The sequence below is a fragment of the Bos taurus genome, chromosome 4 (genome assembly GCF_002263795.3).
Source record: "Bos taurus isolate L1 Dominette 01449 registration number 42190680 breed Hereford chromosome 4, ARS-UCD2.0, whole genome shotgun sequence".
Classification (NCBI taxonomy): Eukaryota; Metazoa; Chordata; class Mammalia; order Artiodactyla; family Bovidae; genus Bos; species Bos taurus.
In genome coordinates this window covers 101126436-101149142 of record NC_037331.1, presented here as the reverse complement: position 1 = coordinate 101149142, position 22707 = coordinate 101126436, and the positions used below count along the sequence as shown (strand labels likewise).

Here is a 22707-nt window from a genome sequence, read left to right as displayed (position 1 = left end):
AGTGGTCCCTAACTCTGCAAATTCAAGCTCTTTTTTTTCTAAAATGAGAATTGTTTCCTCAGAAATCAGGCAACCTACAGATTTTTTTTCTAGCTTTGTTTACTTGATAAATACATATCGAGTTTCAGCTCTGTTGAGGGTTCTGTGCCCATATCTTGAGACATAAAAGAAGAAATGAAACAAGTCTTTAAAGAGGCAGATATCTTGGTCTGAGAGTTCTCAGTGAGGAGAGTTTTATAAGAAGTGTAAACAGATTACAAATGTACATGGAAGTGGGAGCAACTGATTCTATCTGGGGCAGGGAGGAAGGGGCTGAGGAAGGGTTCACAGGAGAGGTGGCATTCAAGTTGGTTCTTAGGACATGATTCTTTTTTTAAGTTTTTATTGAAATATATTTGATTCACAATCTTGTGTTAGTTTCAGGTGGTTCAGATATATATACACACACATATATACACATATACACACATTTATATGTATATATCTCAGATATATGTATATCCTTTTTCAGATTCTTTTCCATCATAGGTTACTGCAAGATATTGAGTATAGTTCCCTGTGCTATATAGTAGGTTGTTATTGAATGTCTATATTTTACATTTAGTAGTGTGTATAATTTTAATCCCAAGCTTATGAGTTAAAAGACTTAAATAGTCATGTGTAATGGGGAGGGCCCTTTTTTTATTTTATTGGTTGAGCCACGGGTCATGTGGGATCCTAGTTCTCCAACCAGAGATTGAACCTGTGTCCGCTGCATTGGAAACTCAGAGTCTTAACCACTGAACCTTCAGGCAAGGAAGTCCTGGGGAAGGGCTTTAGTGGAACAGCAGCCACAGAGACATGAAGTCCTGAATTTTTCTAAGTAGACTTAGGGACTGGCCAGTCATCCAGCAAGACTGGAGTGTCATGGTGGGAATGAAGCTTGTAAATTTGGTGCCATAACACAGGACTCTCTGAATGCCATATACTTTTTATTCCCCCCTAGCTACTTCTGCTGATCGCTTTTATCGAATAGACAGATCTCAGGTAAGATTTCTTGAACGTATTTGTGAAAGTGAAAAATTCCCAAGTAACTATACTAATATTACACATTTTTCCCCCAACAAAAACACTGAAATGTATACAGTTCTGGAATGATACTCATAGTCTCAGCCATGAGCTTGTTACTTGTCCTCACATGTTTGTGATTTGTGACCTCAAGGTGATATGGTTTGACCTTGAAAATGAGTCCAGAAGATAAGTAGGCTTGTCGACGTTGTCACCAGCCTGCACTCCAAGTTTTCATTCACACTGCTGTTTTACTGCTTCCTTGCCACATTTTATGCCTTTTTAACTTCATTTCTGATTGGCAAATTTACAACCTCAAATGTATCTGTAGGCTACTTATTTTCAGCTCACCACTTCCCAGAGTTTGGTGGTGAGAAAACAAAATGCTTATGCCCAATGAGGGCAAGTGGAATTTGGACACACACTGTCCAAATTCTCATGTAAAAGAAGGTATAGGATGGAATCCATTGATAAAATCAGTTATTAGCCATGCCACTTAGCTTTGACCAGATCCTGAGGGTGTAAGTCCAGGTCATTGTATGCACATGCTGGACCAAGTGGCATGTAGGGTGTCAGTACTTGGATAGTATTTGGGAAAAAGAGGCAAGGCCATCTCTGCTTATACCTGACAGGATCCTGGTTAAAGAGGCCCAAACCAAGGATTCAACTCTCCCCTTCCTCAGCCTTTTGCTACCATGTTCCTTCAGGGAGGAATGCCACTGGTCAGCCCTCTGAAAATATCATATGCTGTGGTCATTTGCTATGTCATAAAAGTTCAGTATTCCTCAGGACCAAATAGCTTTGTTGAGTTATTCTTTAAATGATGGATTTGAGCATCCTATAAGTCATCTGACAGATTTCTTTTCCTTCCTTAGGAACATTTGCACTTTGTAATGGAGATTTCTCAAGATGAGATTTTTATTCTGGACCCAGATATGGTGTTGTCACAGCAGGCGGGAACACCGCCAGGAATGCCTGACCTGGTGGTGGAGCAAGCCTCGGGGTAAGTGGGCTTATTCCTTGTGGTGAGACTGGTTGCAGGGTGACATCTATGTCTGGTTTGGCCTCATGCTTGGTATAGTTAATGAAATCAAACTGTTTGGATGTACAGGTTTTCTTGTGTTTCCTGAGGTCGCATTGTAAGTCGGTCTGTGACTGTCTGGGTAGAATCACTCTCCCACTCAGATCTGTATCATGTCTGAGCCGTCTTTACCCACCACATCAACACTTCCTGCCAAACTAGAAGGCACTAGTATTTGTGCATATACGTCTGGAGATGCCAGTGGTAAAGAACCCGTCTGCCCATGCAGGAGACTTAGGAGATCTGAGTTCCATCCCTGGGTTGGGAAGATCCCCTGGAGGAGGGCATGGCAACCCACTCCAGTATTCTTGCCTGAGGAATCCTGTGGTCAGAGGAACCTGGTGGGCTATAGTCCATGGGGTCTCGAAGAGTCAGACAAGACTGAAGTGACTTCCCACAGCACACAGCCCATGTACATCTGGAATGCCTAGATTATCACACTGAAAAATGACACAGGTGGTTTGACTTTTTTCCCCTCTTCCTCCTTCCTCTTCTTCCTCTCCTCCTTCTCTTCCTAATCCTTCTCCTTTTTTTTTTCCTGTATCCAGGCAGCCAGATATATATATATATATATATATATATATATATAAAACAATAACTATGAAATATCAAGGACTTATTAAGAGCCACATACTATGCTAAATGCCTATTTTATATCCCTACTATTATGTGCTCCATGCTTATTTCCTCATCAGTAAAATGGAAATGATAATACCTACTCAGAAAATTCTTTTTAAATAAATGAATTGAGGGATTTCCCTGGTGGCCCAGTGGTTAAGAATCTGCTTTGCAATGCAGAGGATATAGGTTCGATCCCTGGTCAAGGAACAAAGATCCACATGCCACAGAGCAACTAAGCCTATGCACTGCAACTAAGATACAAAACAGTCAAAGAGATAAGTTAATTTTAAAATAAACAAATGAATTGATACATGTAAAATTAAGGCTGTCTGTGGCACTTGGTGGACATTCATTACATATTATGTTATTGGAATCGTCATCATTTCACAATGACCCTGCAAATTTGGTACTATTACTGTCTTAAATCCATGTAAGCAAAATGAGGTTTAGAGAGTTTTTGTAACTTGGCCACTATTGTGTAGAAAGTAAAGGGAAAAAAATTGAGATTTATTCCCAGGTTTTCTGAAGCTAGAGCCCATGCATATTTTAACCACCATATTGAACCACCAACATATTAATATTTCTAGATTATTTTAACTTTCAGAAATATTTCTTTAGAGTTTTCTATGTGGCAGGTTAAGAAACAGCAGTGTGCAAGTGAAAACACAGAAAGCTTTGCCCTCATGAAGCTGAATGGTTTACTTTAGAGGTTTACTGGTACATAGGAGGTGAATAGTTAAATAAGGATTTCCCCAGGAAGCAGACACACATGGACTCAAATGGCGTGTGCAAATGTGTACACATACCTGTACAGTGTTAACAGGCATGTGCACTTGAGGTAAAACCCTCATGCCTGTTCACCCTGTTCACTAATTTGACCGTGGCTGCTATTTCTGGGTATCTTCCAGTCTACCAGGCCAGCTGATATCAGGGGTACATACCGAGTCTCTGGGGAGCCAGGAAAAGATAGAAGTGGTGGCTAGAACAGATGGATGGCTGTGTTTAGGAACCAGAGCTAGTAATCCCAGAGCTGTTGTGTCGTGAAGGGACAGCCAATGGCCTGATGTAACCCGGAGAGTCCTGGAAGGGCTCGGGGAAGGCCGTGTGAGATGTCACGCCTGTCAGCTGTGGTTCTGCTGGAGTCTAGGTGTTCTCCTCTTGACGAGGTCTGGTTTGTAGCATTCAGTCTGATGAAGTCTGAGCCTATTCAGCCAAGCTCTCCCTGGGCTTTGTCCTCCCAGTCACTCGCTATTAGCTCTGGTTCCCAAGATAAAGTAGCCTGCAAATCCACAAGAACTTGAATCAGTTCCTTTCTTATTTCTTTTTTCTTGCCCCCTCTGGAAATAAACTAGCAACAGGGATATGATGAAAGAGAATGGCCTACGTTTCTATAAGACATCAGTCACCATTACTTTTTTTTCACGTGGGCCATATGTTATAAAGTCTTCATTGAATTTGTTACAATATGACTTCTGGTGGGTTTTTTTTTAATGTTTTGTTTTCTTGGGCTACAAGGAATATGGGATCTTAGCTCTCCAGCTAGGAACTGAACCTGCACCCCTGCATTGGAAAGTGAAGTTTTAACCACTGGACCACCAGGAAAGTCCTCTGCCATTACTTCTTATCTGTGTCATATTTAAAATTACTTAATCTCAAAATTCAGTTTTCTCATCTATAAAGAGGGCAGCAGCATCCAAACAGAGCCTGACTGTTGAAAAAATTAAGTGAACTAAAAAATGTGCCAAGTGGCTTCAGTCATGTCCAATTTTTTGCTACCCCATGGACTGTAGCCCACAAGGCCCCTCTGTCCTTGGGAATCTCCAGGCAAGAATACTGGAGTGGGTTTCCATTTCCTTCTCCAGGGGATTTTCCCAACCCAGGGATCGAATCTGTGTCACCTGCTTGCAGATGGATTCTTTACCACTAAATGCCACTTGGGAAGCCCAAGTAAACGTGAAATGCTTATAAATACCCCATAAAGATTAATCGCTCTCCTCTCGTTTGGAGACAAAACTCACCCTGAGAAAGGACAGGTGAAGTCCCATGCCTGACTTTGAGTGTCTGGTGTCCTTCTTTCTCCCAGAATGACGGACTGGTGGAATCCTGCTCTCCGGAAACGCATGCTGAGCGACAGTGGGCTGGGGATGATAAGCCCGCATTATGAAGACTCGGATCTGAAAGATTTCAGCCACTCCCGAGTGCTACAGTAAGAGCATTCTCTCTCTTGTCCTTGTGTCACTGGGCTTGCTGGGAGGGGATTCCATGGGGCACTCACTGAAGGGAAGCATTCTCTTCTCAGTGGTGCCCTAGCTCTCTCCTGATTGTATCACCCTGTGGTTTGACATTTTCTTCACACGCACCCTTTTACCCACGTCAAGCTCTGATGGAGCCTCACTTTCCATTTCTCGTGCTGCTGAGCCTCAGTGAGACCTTGCACACGGACATGTCAGTACTTTGAACCTCAGCAGTGTTCACTTCCCTAGAAGTGAACCCAGGGTTTACCAGATGCCATAGCGCAAGGACATGCCTGAGTGTGACATGAATAGTCTGGAAATGATGTAAAGTGTTTTATTTGTGTGAACGTTGGGATGGACTGTTAGCAGTCAGCGTCATGAATCTCCAGTTCCGAGCCTCTGGCTGTGCTGTGTGATGTGGCCAGGCGGTTTCGCTGGCTCACCTGCAGTGCCGCGTGTGCTGTGTTTTAGTCTCTCTGGGTAATTGATGAAGTGTTTGTTTATAGGTCAGAAGAGTGGGTGTGTTTTTGTCTGAGGGATGGGAATTGGGTTTTGCAACAGTGTTGGTACCCTCATGCCCTGTGAATCCCCCCTCCTGTCACCCCTCTATGCAGGACAGGTTCAGGGTGCACCTTGTGATCACAAACAGAATCATTTGCACCCATTTATTTATGCTAAGATCATGGCATCTGGTCCCATCACTTCATGGCAAATAAATGGGGAAACAGTGGAAACAGTGACAGACTTTATTATTTTGGGCTCCAAAATCACTGCAGCCATGAAATTAAAAGACGCTTGCTCCTTGGAAGAAAAGTTATGACCAACCTAAACAGCATATTAAGAAGCAGAGACATTACTTTGCCAGCGAAGGTCCGTCTAGTCAAAGCTATGGTTTTTCCAGCATTCATGTATGGATGTGAGAGTTGGACTATAAAGAAAGCTGAGCACCAAAGAATTGATTCTTTTGAGCTGTGGTGTTGGAGAAGACTTTGAATGACTGATGCTGAAGCTGAAACTCCAATACTTTGGCCACCTGACATGAAAAACTGACATTCAAAAAGACCCTGATGCTGGGAAATATTGAAGGCAGGAGGAGAAGGGGACGACAGAGGATGAGATGGTTGGATGGCATCACCGACTCAATAGACATGAGTTTGAGTAAACTCCAGGAGTTGGTGATGGACAGGGAGACCTGACGTGCTGCAGTCCATGGGGTTGCAAAGAGTTGGATATGACTGAGCAACTGAACTGAACTGATTTGACTCCAGGCCAGACACCCTGTTGCAGGGAGGGGAACTCCTTTCAGTGACCAAGAGTTGACTCTTGTCTAACACTTGGAAACGATTTCTCCAAAGACTCATACATGTTGACAAAGCAAGAAACTCTATTGGGAAGGGGTGCCCAGGCAGAGAGCAACAGGGTAAGGGAACCCAGGAGGACTGCTCTGTCACGTGGCTCTCAGTCTCAGGTTTTATGTTGATGGGACTAGTTTGGGGGTTGCCTCTGGCCAATCATTCTGATTCAGAGTCCTTCCCGGTGGCTTGCGCATTGTTTAGGTGGATTCCAGCGAGAAGGATTCTGGGAGGCTGGTAGGACATATGGTCTGGTGTCTTCTCTCTCCTTTGACCTTTCAGTTGGTGGTGGCTTGTTAATTCCATGTTCCTTACCAGGACCTCCTGTTGTAAGATTATTCAGGCAAATAGTGACTATGCTACCCTGGCGAGGGTGGGTGGTTTTGGTCAGTGGTTTCCCCTAACAACCCAATCTCAGATATTATATAAAAGTTCATTGTAATTCAGGAGATCAGGCTAATTTCCAGTCCTATTCAAGGTCCTAATCGAATGGGGACAGTGGCATTGTAACTATGCAGTCTTACCTTTTTTTTATAAAATAATAAGGTTATTGAGATGCTCAGAAGCCTAGGGTTAACTGAAGAGGCAGGACAATGCATTGTTTATAAGACCAGAAGCAATTTCAGTATGACAAAGGGGAGGAAAATGAGAAATCAGAAGCTAATTATTTTGGTGGTAAAGGTTCTACTCAAACCCCCCAAGGGCAAAAGGTGATTTCATTTTAATTGCTTCTCTGTACTACCTCTTATTCTATTGTGTGAAGAATGGAAAGGAAAAAGTGAATTTCTATGGATTTTCCTTTTTAATTAAACCGTGTTGTTAGTTTCTGATAGCATTTTGATTGCTTACAATTCAGGCTGTTTTTTCATTTCTTTTGTATACGGAATTAAGGTTTGTGAATCAGACTGAGTCAGCCACCCACTGACAGCTAAAAAAGTGGCCATCTAGCTTCAGGCAGATTTATTTGAAAATTAGTTTTAATTAGTCATAGAATAGAAATTAAGCCTAGACAAACCAGATGTGTGTTTTGGTTATTCTTATATACAAGCTGTTTGCAAAAAGTGGAGCATGATCTCAATCTAGTTTCCAATACCCTGTTTTTCTGTATATAGTATGTTAGTGTGTCAATACATATCATGATATGTGAGATTATTTCTAAGACAATAAATATTCTTTCCAAGAATCACAAGTAAATGTACACTTTATGTAAGAGCCAAGTTCTTCAAATCAACTCTTTTTTATTTGGATTTATTATCCTTTTAGGAATTTCTTTTCATTATTTTATTGATCTTCAGTTGGCAGCTACTAGTTTTCCTGAATATTTATACAACTTAATTCTCAAATGGGCTTCCCAGGTGGTGCTAGTGGTAAAGAACCGTCCTGCCAATGCAGGAGATATGAGACGTGGTTCGATCCCTGGGTTGGGAAGATCGGCTAGAGATGGAAATGGCAGCCCACTCCAGTATTCTTGCCTCAAGAATCCCATGAACAAAGGAGCCTGGAGGGCTACAGTCCATAAGGTCGCAAAGTTGGTCGCAAAGTTGGACGCAAATGAAGCAACTTAGCACATACACCAAGGTCTTAAGTGCACTAAAGCAGCTGATTTTTTTACCTTTTTTTTCCTTCTCTCAAGTGAATTAGAAAACAAAACAGCTTTGGAACCTGTAGCTTCGAGTCTTTCCAGCTGAATCTCCAGATACCATGTAATAGAGACAAGTTGTCTTCACTGGACTCTGTTCGAATCTCTGACTCACAGAATGTATGAACAAAATAAAATGGTTGCTTTAAATCATTGAAGTACTTTTGAGAGAGAGAGTGAAGTAATTCAGTCATGTCCAACTCTTTGCGACCCCGTAGACTGTAGCCTACCAGGTTCTTCCATCCATGGAATTTTCCAAGCAAGAGTATTGGAGTGGGTTGCCATTTCCTTCTCCATGGGATCTTCCCCACCCAGCGGTGGAACCCAGGTCTCCCACATTGCAGGCAGATGCTTTACCGTCTGAGCCACCATGGAAGTACCTTACCTTAACCAAATTGTCTATTAATTCAGAAAACGTGTGCATGTGTTCATTAATTTCTTAGGAAGAACATCTCTTTATTTACTTCAGAGATCATCTTTGATACAAAGGGGTATAATTGTAGATATTCCATAGCAATATATATATTTTATGTACATATGTATCATAAGGTCAGTAATAGCTAGTATTGATACTTCCTGTGTGCTTTGTTAAATTATCCTTAACTGTTTCAACACCTTTTAAATTTCACATTGCTTAACAGATGAGTAAACTGGAAGCTCAGAGAGTTTAAAATATTCATCTTAAGTCACTCAAGATAACAAATGTGGAGATTGCTGTTCGAATGAGGTCTTCTTGACTTCTGACTTCATGCTTTTCCTCCATACCACATTGTCTTCCTGAAGGGCCAGTGCAAAGGCAGGGTGCCCACAACCCCAAGGCCCCAAAAGGATTTACTTTGGTATCTATCTTTTTTAGCATTTGTAAAGTGAAAAATTCTACAATCTAGGAAGGCTATGTATGCTCATTAAATATGCACAGCTGCAAATTTACCCACAAGTAAATATAGTTGAGAATTAATTTTAAAGCATTTTTTCCTTTAAAAAACAGACTGAAACAAAAATTAGAGATAGGCTTTTATTTTATTAAATATATATTAAATATGCTCCAGTCTAAATAAATACAAATATTATATGAAAAATACTAATGTGCCAACAATGCTGAAATATGTTATTGTTTTATGTTATTACTTGCATTAAGTCTTTCTATCCATAACATAGTACCATATCATAAAAATATATATTGTTTTATGGGGTTTTTTTTGGTTTTGTGTTATCTTTTTATCATTACCTGTAATGAACAGTGCATACACTTTTAGAGCTTGCCACTTATACAACATTGAATTTTTAAAAGTTACTCATATTGATGTTACCGAATGCAAGTTTGTGTGCCCAATGCACAGTGAGGCCATAAAAACCCGAAACATCAGTTTGGAGCAGAGATAAGTTTATTGCAGGGCCAAGCAAGGAGAATGGGTAGCTCGTACCCACCAAACTCCAAACTCCCGGAGCAATTTTATCAGAGCATTTTTAAAGGCAAGGTGGGTGGTGGGTGGTCCACAAGGTATGTGATCAGCTCATACACAGTTCTCTGGTTGATGATAATTGATTCTTAGGCACCAGAAAGTCTAAGAGCTACATCCTCATGATCATCAAGTAGTTAATTTCATCCATTTGGTGGTGGTTTTAGCATCTGAAAATCTCTGGAAATATTTCAGAAACTGTTATCTAGTTACTTCAGAGGAGCTACAGCAGAGGATATGGGGAAAGGAGACCTGTCCTGGGAAGGCCTCATAGGGTTCTGCTCAGTATGTGATATATGTAGATTTTAAGTCATTTTATTTGGTATAGAATATCGTGTTATACAAATATGCCATAATTTATTCCTCCATTTAAATGTTGATTTCTAATATCTTATTATTTAAAAATACAGTGAACGTTCTGCAGTGTGTGTCTCTTACAGGGCAGACATGCAGATTCAGCTTTGCTCAATATTGCACAATTTACTTTCCCTTTGGAAACATTTAAAAAGCAGTATGTGAAGGAACCTGAACAATTAGCATAACATTGTAGGCACAATTGGCATCTGTTGCTTTTAGCTTTAAAGTCCCAAACCACTTGGAGATAGTAAAAGTTCAATTTTAACATCTTGTTCACTGTGTTAAATAACCCCCTCTGTAAAGAAATGAAAAGGAAAGTTTTAAGTTCTTGGAACCGAAAATACTGTTTGTCAGAATTTGCAGTAAATGGTAGAAGTGGTATTCACAGCATGATTTATGACTAGAAATCATTTATCAAGAGAAAAATGATGGCATACAAATAAAGCATTCAATTTGATAAACTGGAGAAAGAGTCCCAGAGTAGAGGACAAAGAAACAAGAGGGAAGAAAAATAATAGAGATAGAAATCAGTGACAAGGAGAACAAAACAGACAAAATAAATGATTAACCAATAATAAAAATTCTAAAAATTGGTTCTTTCAAAACAGACAAAATTCTAAGAAGATTAAAATATAAGAGGCAAACAAAAATGCAACTCCAGTGCTTCCCCAACTCATTCTTCCTCCTGCTCGGGTGACTCTTTCCCCTCTAAACTCTAATTGACCCAGCCAACCTCTTCTCCCCTCCGGGAGAGGAGCAAGGCTCAGAGTTTTAACTTTCATTTGTAAGATGCATCAACCTCTATCCCTCTTCAGGGAGTGCAAACAGAATGAACACACAGAATGAATTAGATTTCTGTTCTTACTGGAACTGATTACATTTATATTAAAATTCCATTGTAGATACATTGCAATTTTTAAAGAAAGATTTATAGAGTCATCTGTTGGCATCTGCAGGGAATTGATTTTAGGACCAAAATCAAATGGAGCCTCGAGTCCCATAGTCAGCTCTCTGTATTTGCAGATCAGCATCTCAGATTCAACCAACCATAGATTGTGAACATAGTATATGGTCTGTGATTGGTTGACTCAGGATTTGGAAATCATAGATAGACAGACATATGTATGCTTGTCTGTAATAACTTCATCCCTCTCCTGTTTTCAGTTATTTCCTTTACTCGTTTTTTTTTAAATTTAGGTATTAATATATGTAGATACTCTGTGTGTGTTTGTGTGTGTGTGTTGTATCTGCTTACACAGGTCCTCTAGAGGAGACAACAATTCCAAAGAAAGCTATACAACACATATAGGATCTTGAAATCCTATGAACACAGTTAAAAAAAAACAATTTTTATGAACCAATGTTTATAATAAATTGATGAGAAATAGTTGACTCACACTGTTACTGCTACGACCTTAATGAATTTGTCTTTAAAGATGTTTGAAAATGTTTTTCTCTGTGAACAATGTTTTCAGTGTCTATGAAAGTGCTAGTAAAATAACATGTTTCTGGAAACACATTTACTGTCATCATTAATTGTACCACAACAATTCATAACAAGATTATATTTTGACACAAGATTCATAAGGAAGTAATTAAAATTTTAGCAGACAGAATCTGTTTGATTCCTAAGGAAGACTTTTCCTGACTTTAGGATCTATGAGATTAAAGAAAAAATAGGCACTCAGTGGAAACTCTTATATGATCTTTTCAAGTTATCTTTGAGAAAGGACAGACTTACCACTGAATTAAATAGGTTAAGGGAAAACAGGTAAAGGGACCAGAAGATATTATTTAGTTTATGAATAAAAGTAGTATTTTCTAGGTCTTTTATCTTTTGGTTTGTGTGAAACCCCCCAAAATTGACTGAAGGAGATGCACTTTTTCTTAGTGTCCTCAAGTCCTGAGCCTGCAAGAGCCAAGGTAAAGGTCACACGGGTAGAAATAAAAGACACTGAGAGACAGCGTAGGGAACCACCCAAAGGCAGACGTTCAGTCTAGACATCCGTGTGCTCAGATGTCTGCGACTGAGGCAGGACTGGTGGATTTTTATGATCAGTAGAGCATTTCTGTCTCTATCAAGAGACAGTATTATCAAAAGTTGAATGATAAGGTATCTGATATGATTTATGATTTGGATTTTTGGCATTGGAATTTAAATGGATTCCATTGGATTGATTGGACTCTAAAAAATGGGTTGAGCCATTCAGTTAGTCATTTATTTTTTGGGAAAATACATATTCAGCACCTTCTAGGTAGGAGCTATATGTATATATATGTGTGTGTGTGTGTGTGTGTGTATACGTGTGGGTGTATATATGTGTGTGTGTACACACACACTTAGGCATTGATGATATAGAACTAAATGATAAATTATCATCTTTAAAGAACTTATATTCTATGGGGAAATATATTTATATATTTAGAGGAAATACTCAACAAACCAATTATCATAGTTCCCTATGGCAAGTGTTATAATGGATATATGCATAGAGTGTTCTGGAAACAAGAGGAAAAAGAATTTGCTTCTCCCTCTAGATTTCACTTTTCTATTTTTATGTCAAAAGGATGAATATTTAAAGATTTAATGAAAATGTAAGCCTCTAAGGAAAAAGGAGGCTTTTTAAAGGGCTCTCTGCTTATTTTCTTCATCTTTTGCCCGTGATCAGAGAAGTATCTGCTTTTCATCATTCAGTTCAATCTCTCAGTCGTGTCTGACTCTTGGCGACCCCATGAATCACAGCACACCAGGCCTCCCTGTCCATCACCAACTCCTGGAGTTTACCCAAAGTCATGTCCATCGAGTTGGTGATGCCATCCAGCCATCTCATCCTCTGTCGTCCCCTTCTCCTCCTGCCTCCATCCCTCCCAGCATCAGAGTCTTTTCCAATTAGTCAACTCTTTGCATGGGGTGGCCAAAGTACTGGAGTTTCAGCCTCAGCATCAGTCCTTCCAATGAACACCCAGGCCTGATCTCCTTTAGGATGGACTGGTTGGATCTCCTTGCAGTCCAAGGGACTCTCAAGAGTCTTGTCCAACACCACAGTTCAAAAGCATCAATTTTCCAGCACTCAGCCTTCTTCACAGTCCAACTCTCACATCCATACCTGACTACTGGAAAAACCATAGCCTTGACTAGACAGACCTTTGTTGGCAAAGTAATGTCTCTGCTTTTGAATATGCTATCTAGGTTGGTCATAACTTTTCTTCCAAGGAGTAAGCGTCTTTTAGTTTCAAGGCTGCAACCACCATCTGCAGTGATTTGGGAGCCCAAAAAATAAAGTCTGACACTGTTTCCACTGTTTCCCCATCTATTTCCCATGAAGTGATGGGACCAGATGCCATGATGTTAGTTTTCTGAATGTTGAGCTTTAAGCCAACTTTTTCACTCTCCTCTTTCACTTTCATTGAGGCTTTTGAGTTCCTCTTCACTTTCATCATTATATCACCAGAAAAGTGATAGTGTTAGTCCGTTGGTCCTGTCAGACTCTTTGTGACCCCATGTACTATAGCCCACCAGGCTCCTCTGTCCATGGGATTCTCCAGGCAAGAATACTGAAGTGGGTTGCCATTTCCTTCTCCAGGGGATCTTCCTGACCCAGGGATTGAACCCAGGTCTCCTGCATTACAGGCAAATTCTTTAGCATCTGAGCCACCAGAGAAGCCCTCATCACCAGAAATGCCTGTCAAATAATTGAATATTCCATGACAGTTTCACATCACTCTACCTAAAGTGTCCTTAAGGAAGTTTGTACAACTGGAACATTATTTAAGAATAGCCTAAACACTTAATAATACTTTAAAAAATTGGTCTTTTTAGTGTAGTCTAGAATTCTGAACCACCCTATCAAGAAGATAGACCCCAAACTTCACCTTTTCCCAAAACTCAGAAGTTCTGGTTTGAATATAGGAGTAATAGTTGCTTGCCTGTCTTGTCTTCAGCTATTTACTTTGCCCAATTTCTTCTTGGAACATTAGGTGATGGCCTGATTCTAAAAAAAAAGGATAATTGTGCTTTCTGTCAAAGCTCCAGGTTCTCAACAGGAAGACAGCCTATTGGGCAGCGATTTTGGTTGTGGAAATATCCTTCAAGCATCAAAATCAGATAAGAGGGAGAAAATTAATCCTCTTAGTGGGAGGCAGGTTTTGCTGGAATCTATCTCAGAGATGAGATTAGTGCTGTCAGGATAGAGACAGTCTCTTGTGTCTGCTTCACGAAGATAGTTGGGTCCCATCCCTACTTACCTTTGATGACTCTAAATCTTGCTCTCCCTGGCTAATCACTCAAGCTGGAGAAAGTGCAGTTTAGCTGGCATGTATCTTCCTTTTTTCTTCTTTTTCTCCTAACTTACCTCCAGTCATTATCCTCTCTTGCCAAACACATAATAATACTCTCTCCTTTTATGTGTGCAAAATAATTAATAAGAAATGGTGCTCTGTTCTTTCTCTAATTGCTCCTCAATTGGATGCAGGAAATTAACATCCTATAGTAATAAAGATGCACTGAATCCCTGACTCAGAGAGCTGTTGCTATTTTATAAGCTAGACAGTAAAAGGTGACTGGTGGACACTGGCAGTGGTAGGTGCTGCTGACGAGCACAGCATAGGGTGGAGCCGGGAGAAAGAATTGTTCCTAGAAGCCTTTGCACGTCTCCCATGCCATGCTCATATGTGCTGTCACTCAGTCATGTCCGACTCTTTGTGACACTATGGACTGCAGCCCACCAGGCTCCTCTGCCCAAGGAATTCCAGGCAAGAATACTGGAATGTGGTGCCATTTCCTCTTCTGGGGACCTTCCCTATCTGGGGATTGAACCCGCAGGTGGATTCTTTACCACTAGCGCCACCTGAGAAGCCTATGTCATACGTCTTAATTATGTCGGTAGTGAAGTTTAGTTCTTGAAGAGGTTGTGAATATTCTTTGGACAGAAGGGAGAAACGTGGCTTGTGGGGAGCCATAAACTATCAACATGTTATGGGTGGAAGAGAATTCTCGGATTTCCAACTAAAAGAGACAAGGCAAAGCCAGAGCATTGGGAAGTACGAGAGCAATTTGTGCAGGAAAGCACTTTCCTTGAGTTTGCTGAGAGGCAGAGATCAATGGGAAGGGCATCTCAGGAAATTATTGAGTCTTCTTTAAAATCAAATCAGGGTATTTCTCTTTCCTTCCAACAACACAGAGTGCCATAGGGCATAAGGAAAGCAAGTCAGAAGGTGACAAGAGCCTTTGGGGACAAATTCAATTAAGCACCATTCTAAAACTGGGAAAACAACTCCCATCTCCTTCTGCACTGGAGGAGTTAGAGTGTTTTTATGGCAGTATAGGAATGGGCATTTGTTTGTTTTCAGGGGCTATGCCAGAAGTGGAAGAATGCACCATGATTTATCTATATCAATTTCTCATTTTCTCCTACAGCTCCTTTCCTGTTTTGCGTTGCTTATAATGTAAATGTTATATAGAAACTGCCCTGTTTTTGGACACAGAAGAGTGGGGAAGAGAGGTGTTTTTTTTTTTTTTTTGGATTTTGTTTCTCATGCCAGTGTCTAGAACGTGAATTTCCTCTTCTGAGAACTGAGTGAGATGGGAGGAGATGTTGACAGGAAAACTTCCAGAGTATATGACAGTTATCTTAAGGAGAAGCAGCAAAGCCACTCCCAACTCTACCTATTTTTTTCTTCCATTTTCTGATGCTGGATTCAGAAGTCCTTATGGCATTTCATAAAAATAATTAGCTGTGGGTAAGCCTTGCTCAATCACCTTGGCCCCACAAGATAAATATTATCTCTCCTGCATGTTGTGGTATGTGAGATAGTTTTTTGTATAAGTTTCTTATTTTAATGGGTTTCCCAGGTGGCTCAGTGGGTAAAGAATCCACCTGCACTGCAGGAGATGTGGGTTCGATCCCTGAGTCAGGAAGATTTCCTGGAATTGGGCATGGCAACCCACTCCAGTATTCTTGCCTGGGAAATCCCATGGACAGAGGAGCTTTGTGGACTACAGTCTCTGGGTCTCAGAGTCGGACATGACTGCAGCAATTGAGCACATTGGCTTGTGTTAATACTGAATGTAGCACTCAGGTGATTTGCCCTCACAATTGAGAGCTTCATGTTTCAATTTATGCTTAAAAAAAAAAAGTCCACATTCAGAAAACTCCAGATGGATTGCGTCTCAACAGGAGTTGTAGGCCAGGGTTCCCAGAGTCATTAGGCTAAAGCCGGCAACTCTTTCTAAAAGGTATTCCTTGCTAATGCTCTAGACAGCTCTCCGCGGGTATATTTCCCTTGATCAGATTTTAGAATAGTATGCCTTTTCTATTCCTTTAATCTCTTTTTAGAAACTAGGCAGGAAACTATATTGCAAAGACTGACTTGTAATATGAACCATCACATCTTTTTTTCTGCGTGATTGTACAATGTCTGATGCAGTTTTTTTTGTTGTTGTTGTTATTTTTGCAGTATCTTCCAAATGTTAAATGTATTTCCCTGGAGTGTTCAGATTTTACATAATAAAAAGTGTGATAGTCCAGTTTTCATGTTGAAGGAACTTGGACAGTATTAGATTCTTCTACATCATTTTTTTTAATCTGATTTTTCTTGTATCCACTTCCCACTTTTGCCCCTTTGTCCTTGCATTTCCAACACCTTCCTTTCCCTTTGTTGCAGTTCTTAGTGATAAACAGTAGGTGGCAGTACAGTTTCAAGCTCAAAGAGCGTTTAAGGGCCTCCTCACTCTGCAGACTGATTAAGGAGGGCCTCCTCACTCTGCACAGGAGAAACGGAATTATACAAGCAAGTGGTAAAACAGGGGTGTTTTCAAAGCACCAAATATAACTAAACACAGGAACTTATTTAAAAACAGAGGATATTTCAAGTACAGCTCACGTGGGGACCATCGGGTATATATTTGAATAGGAGGAAACTATGAGCATGAATAGAATTAGAAGAAATTTACATCAAAGGAGAAGAACTCACCAAACAGCCTTATTATTTGAGTCCTGGAACTTATTTCCCCACCTCCACACAAATGCCCATCTCTCTCCTTCCTCTTTCCGCACCCTCCCCTCTGTTGGTGGTGAATGTTACCTTTGAGGCTGTTTGGCAGTCCCTGAATGGGTTTGTGACCACTTGAATAGAGAATGTGTTTGTCTTTCTCCCATTTCAATGCCACTCTGTGTGGCTGCTGTAACTTTCATCTCTCTCACTCTTATTCTCGCCTGCTCCCTTACTGTATGTGCTTTGTTCATTGTCTTAATAGCAATTTTCATAATTAGCAGGGAGGAAAAGAAAACAAAGAGAGGCTTGTATAATTGATGGAGATTCTCAGTGCTGAGGGATTTCTGGTTCTATTTTACCTTGTTGGAGATGCTTGGGGGCTGGAGTGATGGTGGTGAAGATGTCACCTATATCCATGATCTCACTGTCGCTCCCTCAAGCCCTCAAGATGATGTCATGGGCTGGGCATAGCAATCTTTAGGCAATGCATATCCTCAAGGAAAGCTCAAGGGAGAATGCAGTTGCCCAGAGATGATTACCTACAGTCATGCTTTGAGACCATATTAAATCATCCCTAGGCCGGCTTGATTTAAACTGAGTGTTCTTCGTTCATCCACAGTTGCAGGAAATAAATTCAATTTGTGAAGCCTCGTGACTTTAATATAAAACAAGAGAAAAATAAAGATGGTGTTTCTGCAGCAGTGGTGTGTGGACCCTTGAAATGAGCCTGGACGGGATGTCCAGCTGGGAAATCAGTTTCCACTCAGGCCATTTCTCAAGAGTTTGTTAACAGACAGCTAGCAATAATGGCCCAGGCAGGAGACAAGAGTCCAGCCTGGGGAACTTTGCCCAGGCCTGAATGTTGTCTTTTTTCAAAATTGGAATGCAGCTGCTTTACAATGTTGTGTTGGTTTCTGCTGTACAGCAAGGTGAATCAGCCACAAGTACACATATATCTCCTCTTCCTTGCATTTCCTTCCCATTTAAGTTACCACAGAGCACTGAGTAGGGTTCCCTGTGCTACACAGTCAGTTCTCGTTAGTAATCTATGTTATACATAGTGGTGTATGTATGGCAATCCCAATCTCCCAGTCTATCCCACCCCCTCCTTCCCTCCTTGATGCCCATATGTTTGCTCTCTATGTCATGTCTCTAGACGTGCTTTGCAAATAAGTTCATCTGTACCATTTTCCTAGATTCCACATATATAGGTTCAGTTCAGTTCAGTTGCTCAGTTGTGTCCGACTCGTTCCAACCCCATGGACTGCAGCATGCCAGGCTTCCCTGTCCATCACCAATTCCTGGAGCTTGCTCACACTTAGGTCTATCGAGTCAGTGATGCCATCCAACCATCTCATCCTCTGTCGTCCCCTTCTCCTCCTGCCTTCAATCTTTACCAGCAAAAGGGTCTTTTCAAATGAGTCAGTTCTTCACATCACGTGGCCAGAGTATTGGAGTTTCAGCTTTAGCATCAGTCCTTCCAGTGAATATTCAGGACTGATTTCCTTTAGGATGGACTGGTTGGATCTCCTTGCAGTCCAGGAGACACTCAAGAGTCTTCTCCAACACCACAGTTCAAAAGCATCAATTCTTTGGCGCTCAGCTTTCTTTATAGTCCAACTCTCACATCCATACATGACTACTGGAAAAACCATAGCCTTGATGAGACAGACCTTTTTTGGCAAAGTAATGTCTCTGCTTTTGAATATGCTACCTAGATTGGTCATAACTTTCCTTCCAAGGAGTAAGCGTCTTTTAATTTCATGGCTGCAGTCACAATCTGCAGTGATTTTGGAGCCCAAAAAAATAAAGTCTGACACTGTTTCCACTGTTTCCCCATCTATTTGCCATGAAGTGATGAGACCGGATGCCATGATCTTAGTTTTCTGAATGTTGTGCTTTAAGCCAACTTTTTCACTCTCCTCTTTCACTTTCATCAAGAGGCTCTTTAGTTCTTCTTCACTTTCTGCCATAAGGGTGGTGTCATCTGCATATCTGAGGTTATTGATATTTCTCCTGGCAATCTTGACTCCAGCTTGTGTTTCCTCCAGCCCAGCGTTTCTCATGATGTACTCTGCATATAAGTTAAATAAGCAGGGTGATAATATACAGCCTTGACATACTACTTTCCCAATTTGGAACCAGTCCATTGTTCCATGTTCAGTTCTAACTGTTGCTTCTTGACCTACCTATAGATTTCTCAGGAGGTGGGTAAGGTGAACTGGTATTCCCATCTCTTGAAGGATTTTTCCACAGTTTGTTGTGAGCTACACAGTCAAAAAGGCTTTGGTGTAATCAATAAAGCAGAAGTAGATGTTTTTCTGGAATTCTCTTACTTTTTCAATGATCCAACAGATGTTGGCAATTTATTTTCCTCTTTCCGACTTCTCTCTGTGTGACAGTCTCTAGGTCCATCCACATCTCTGCAAATCAGGCCTGAATGTTCTTCATGTTCTTCAGTAGGAATAAGTGCATCAGCACACGATGGGAGCCTATATGCACAGATACTAGGTTTCACCAAAGTGTGAGAAAAGTGGGCAAGTCCAGGGAACTTTCAGGGCTGTGGTCAGGAGAGGGCAGAAGGAATGAATGTAGAATGACAAAGGAGAGAGGGAAAGAATAGAGTTGACATAAAACTAGAAGAAACCAGATGCTTCTCTTTCTCTTCCTAAGTAGGATGGATGATCGACCCTCTGCTTATAGAAAGTAGTGTTTTTGCTCATCCCAAAAGCTGGAGTGTTAAGAGAAAAGGTAGGCATGAGAAGGAAAATTGGTGAAACATACATCGAGAGTTGCTTTCAAAGTACAGACAAGGACTTGCTTGTTCATGAAGACTTCACGCCTGAGGGCGGTTTATTTGTAGTGTGCCAGGAGGATTCTAGAGGTAGCGTGGCTCCTGGACCACCATACTGTGTTTCTTCCTGTGTTTTCTATTCTAATTTCATAATGGCAACCAGAAAATGAAGGGGACCTCGGCTCATCCAGCCAGGCCTGTAAGTTGATAGGAAATATCTCAGAGCTCCCCTCCCCTATCCACATTCTTATAGAAATGTCTCATTCGTATTTTCAGAATACGAATCTTTGTTTTTGTGTCCGGTGGCTCAGATGGTAAAAAGCCCACCTTCAATGCAGGAGACCTGGGTCGGGAAGATCCCCGGGAGAAGGAAATGGTAACCCATTCCAGTATTCTTGCCTGGAGAATTCCATGGACAGAGGAGCCTGGCGGGCTACAGTCCATGTGGTAGCAAAGAGTTGGACATGATTGAGCGATCAATGCTTTCACTTTCTTTGAAGTGCCTTTTACACCTGTGCTATATTTTCATTCCAAACTCACCTCTGTGTGGTGACCTGGTTCGTTGCCAACTCCAAGTCAGGTGATGGTTTAGAAACTCTTAAGTAGAAAGTCTTATGTGTTGGGTACACTGGGAAAGAAAGATTGATGTTCATTTGTGAGTGATCCTCTCTAAAAAGTAGTAGACCAGTATAGGTGGCACCCCAATATTCATCTGATCTATCTTTAGGAAAGATTATGCAAAATGGATAGTCTATTGATCTACCCCTTTCCTAGTGGGGAAATGATACCGATGTTCCAAGGAAGGGCCAAGAAAGAAAGCCATGGATGCTATCAAGATAAAACCATGGGATAAAAAAAAAAAAGACAATATTTTTAGAGGCCTTTTAAAAAAGTAGAGTCAGAACAGTATTACTCAAATACAAAAGATATCACGTTTGAAGAGCTTGTAGATTTACAGCATCTCAGATTTCATAGAAGTTTCCAAGAAAATGCATGTTTCAAAAATGTACAGCAAAGAATATTAACACATCATAAAGGCTGAACTAGTCATGATGCCTTATCACCTCAGTTCTAGCTTTATTGATTAAAAACAGTAAAACATCACAAGCAGTGGCATATTTCTCAAAGATTTTCACCTTCATAACCAGGACATACTTGTGCTCTCTTATTACTACCTCGCTGGTAGAAAACTGGGCACATTTTTCAGTGTCCTTAAGCCTTGTGATTGATCGACTGAAAGATCAGAGGCCTTGAGGGGAAGCTTGCTGATGGAAGGCAATCTACACAAGCATCTTTGTGATTCTCAGAGGTTTCTTGTGTCTTGATGATGACACGGTCTAGAAGCAGTCCCGTCCAGGACAGCAGCTGCAGCCAGGGTGTGCTTCATGTCTCATCCCCTTGGATTGTTGATATCTGCATACACTAATCTTACGATTCATTCTGAGATGCTATAACTGTATTTAAGCAGATCATTTCGTATTTCCTTTTTCTTGAAAACGTCCCTTTCCAGAGGAGAGCAAACTGATCCCCTAGCAGACCTTGGAGACGTTCCTGAAGCTGACAGTCTTAAACTCAGATTTTTTTTTTTTTTTTTTTTTTACTGTATTGTTTTTTGTTAAGAATTCAAGTGACTTTTACTTTGAGATCAATAGCCATAACATGGCTATGGAATTTTCAGTATGAAAATATTTTACCAGTTAAACTATATAATTCCCATCTGAAAGCAATGTCTTATTTTCCTGAAAAGTGTTAGTCACTCAGTCATGTCTGACTCTTTGCAACCCCATGGTAGCAAAGTAGCCCACCAGTCTCCTTTGTCTATGGGATTATCCAGGCAAGAATACTGGAGGAGGTTAGCCATTCCCTTCTCCAGGGGATCTTTCCAACCCAGAGATGGAACCTGGGTCTCCTGCATTACAAGCAGATTCTTTACCATCTGAGCTGCCAGGAAAGCATTTATTTTCAGGTTCCCATGTATACTCTCATTTGAGAAGTCTTGCCTTCATTTGAAGGGAAAGAAAAGTATGAATATTCAAGTAAGTGGGGTTAACATTGGAAAGGGGACTTTCACTAGCCCATGTTCAAATTAAGATTCATAGAAAAGTGTATCAGAGTGGCTTAAAAAGCAAAACTCTTCCACAAAGCAGATATTTGAAGGGATGAATAAATGAATGGATTCCTTCTTAGTGCAGTTTTAATTGTGAGTCACCTCCTTTTAATCCTTTTATTTCCCCAGGGCAGTGGGGACACAGTAGGGAAAGCCTGCAGGTTTTTTCTATAATTTAATAATTCAAAGATCTGGATAAACCTTTATACTTGTCCTCTGCTGTGGTCTTCTAGCTTTTTTTTGACTGTTGTGTTTCTTCTTTAAGTTTCTGTTCAGACTCTGTTTCCTTCCCTTGTTTCTTCCTTCCTCCCCTTATTCCATCTATTGATCTCATGGCAAAGCATTAAGTTTTTACTTGCTTCTTGCCGTTGTCTTTTTAGTGCGGACTCCGCCTGTGTTTTATCTGTCAGAAATCCCTGTTCTGCTCTCTTCTTAGGGTAGTTTTGTGTAGATATCCTGCTGATCCCCTTTTGTTCATAACTCACATTTGTTTGGGGCGAGTTCTTTTTAGAACTACTGCTTGGGATGAATAATTAGGGAAAGAAGGTTGGTGGGTTTCTGGAAACTTTGAGTCTCTAGTCTTCATACTCTTTCTTAGCAGCACTCTCCTCTAGGGTTTGCTTCTGCTCCTGAATGGCTCAGAGCTAAGGGCTTTGGTTAGCCTTGTCTCCTCATTTAAGATGGACACATTCTGTCTGCTTGAACGTGGTCCAACTTTACTAGACTTAGTAGCTCTTCATATCTAATAATTCCGGTTTAGGGACGTCTTCTAGTTTAGCCAGAGATGATGCTTTCTTTTCTGTTTCTCATTGTCCCTGTTATTTTCCATGGATTTCAAAAAGAATTGAAGAGCACATGGATGCGGAGGTTCTGCGATTCTAGTCTGTAGCTTGTCTTCTGACTTTATTCTCACTGTTTTGTGATCTGCTCTGTCCACAACTGCACGATCAAAAGCACAGATGAGAAGCTGTGACTTCTCTGCATCAGAACTTTGCTCCGTGTAGCTTAGAACCAAAATGACA

At 40.8% G+C, this 22707-nt stretch overlaps 1 protein-coding gene across 2 annotated transcripts in view; it reads left to right on the top strand.

Annotated features, from left to right (window-relative positions):
* DGKI (diacylglycerol kinase iota) overlaps nt 1-22707 on the top strand; it is a 514234-nt gene that overhangs the window by 419064 nt on the left and 72463 nt on the right. For both annotated transcript variants that reach the window (XM_010804593.4, XM_024991169.2), the window contains exons 25-27: nt 986-1026; nt 1923-2050; nt 4833-4955. In XM_010804593.4, coding sequence (XP_010802895.2) covers nt 986-1026; nt 1923-2050; nt 4833-4955 — 292 coding nt within the window. The remainder of the gene's footprint in view (nt 1-985; nt 1027-1922; nt 2051-4832; nt 4956-22707) is intronic.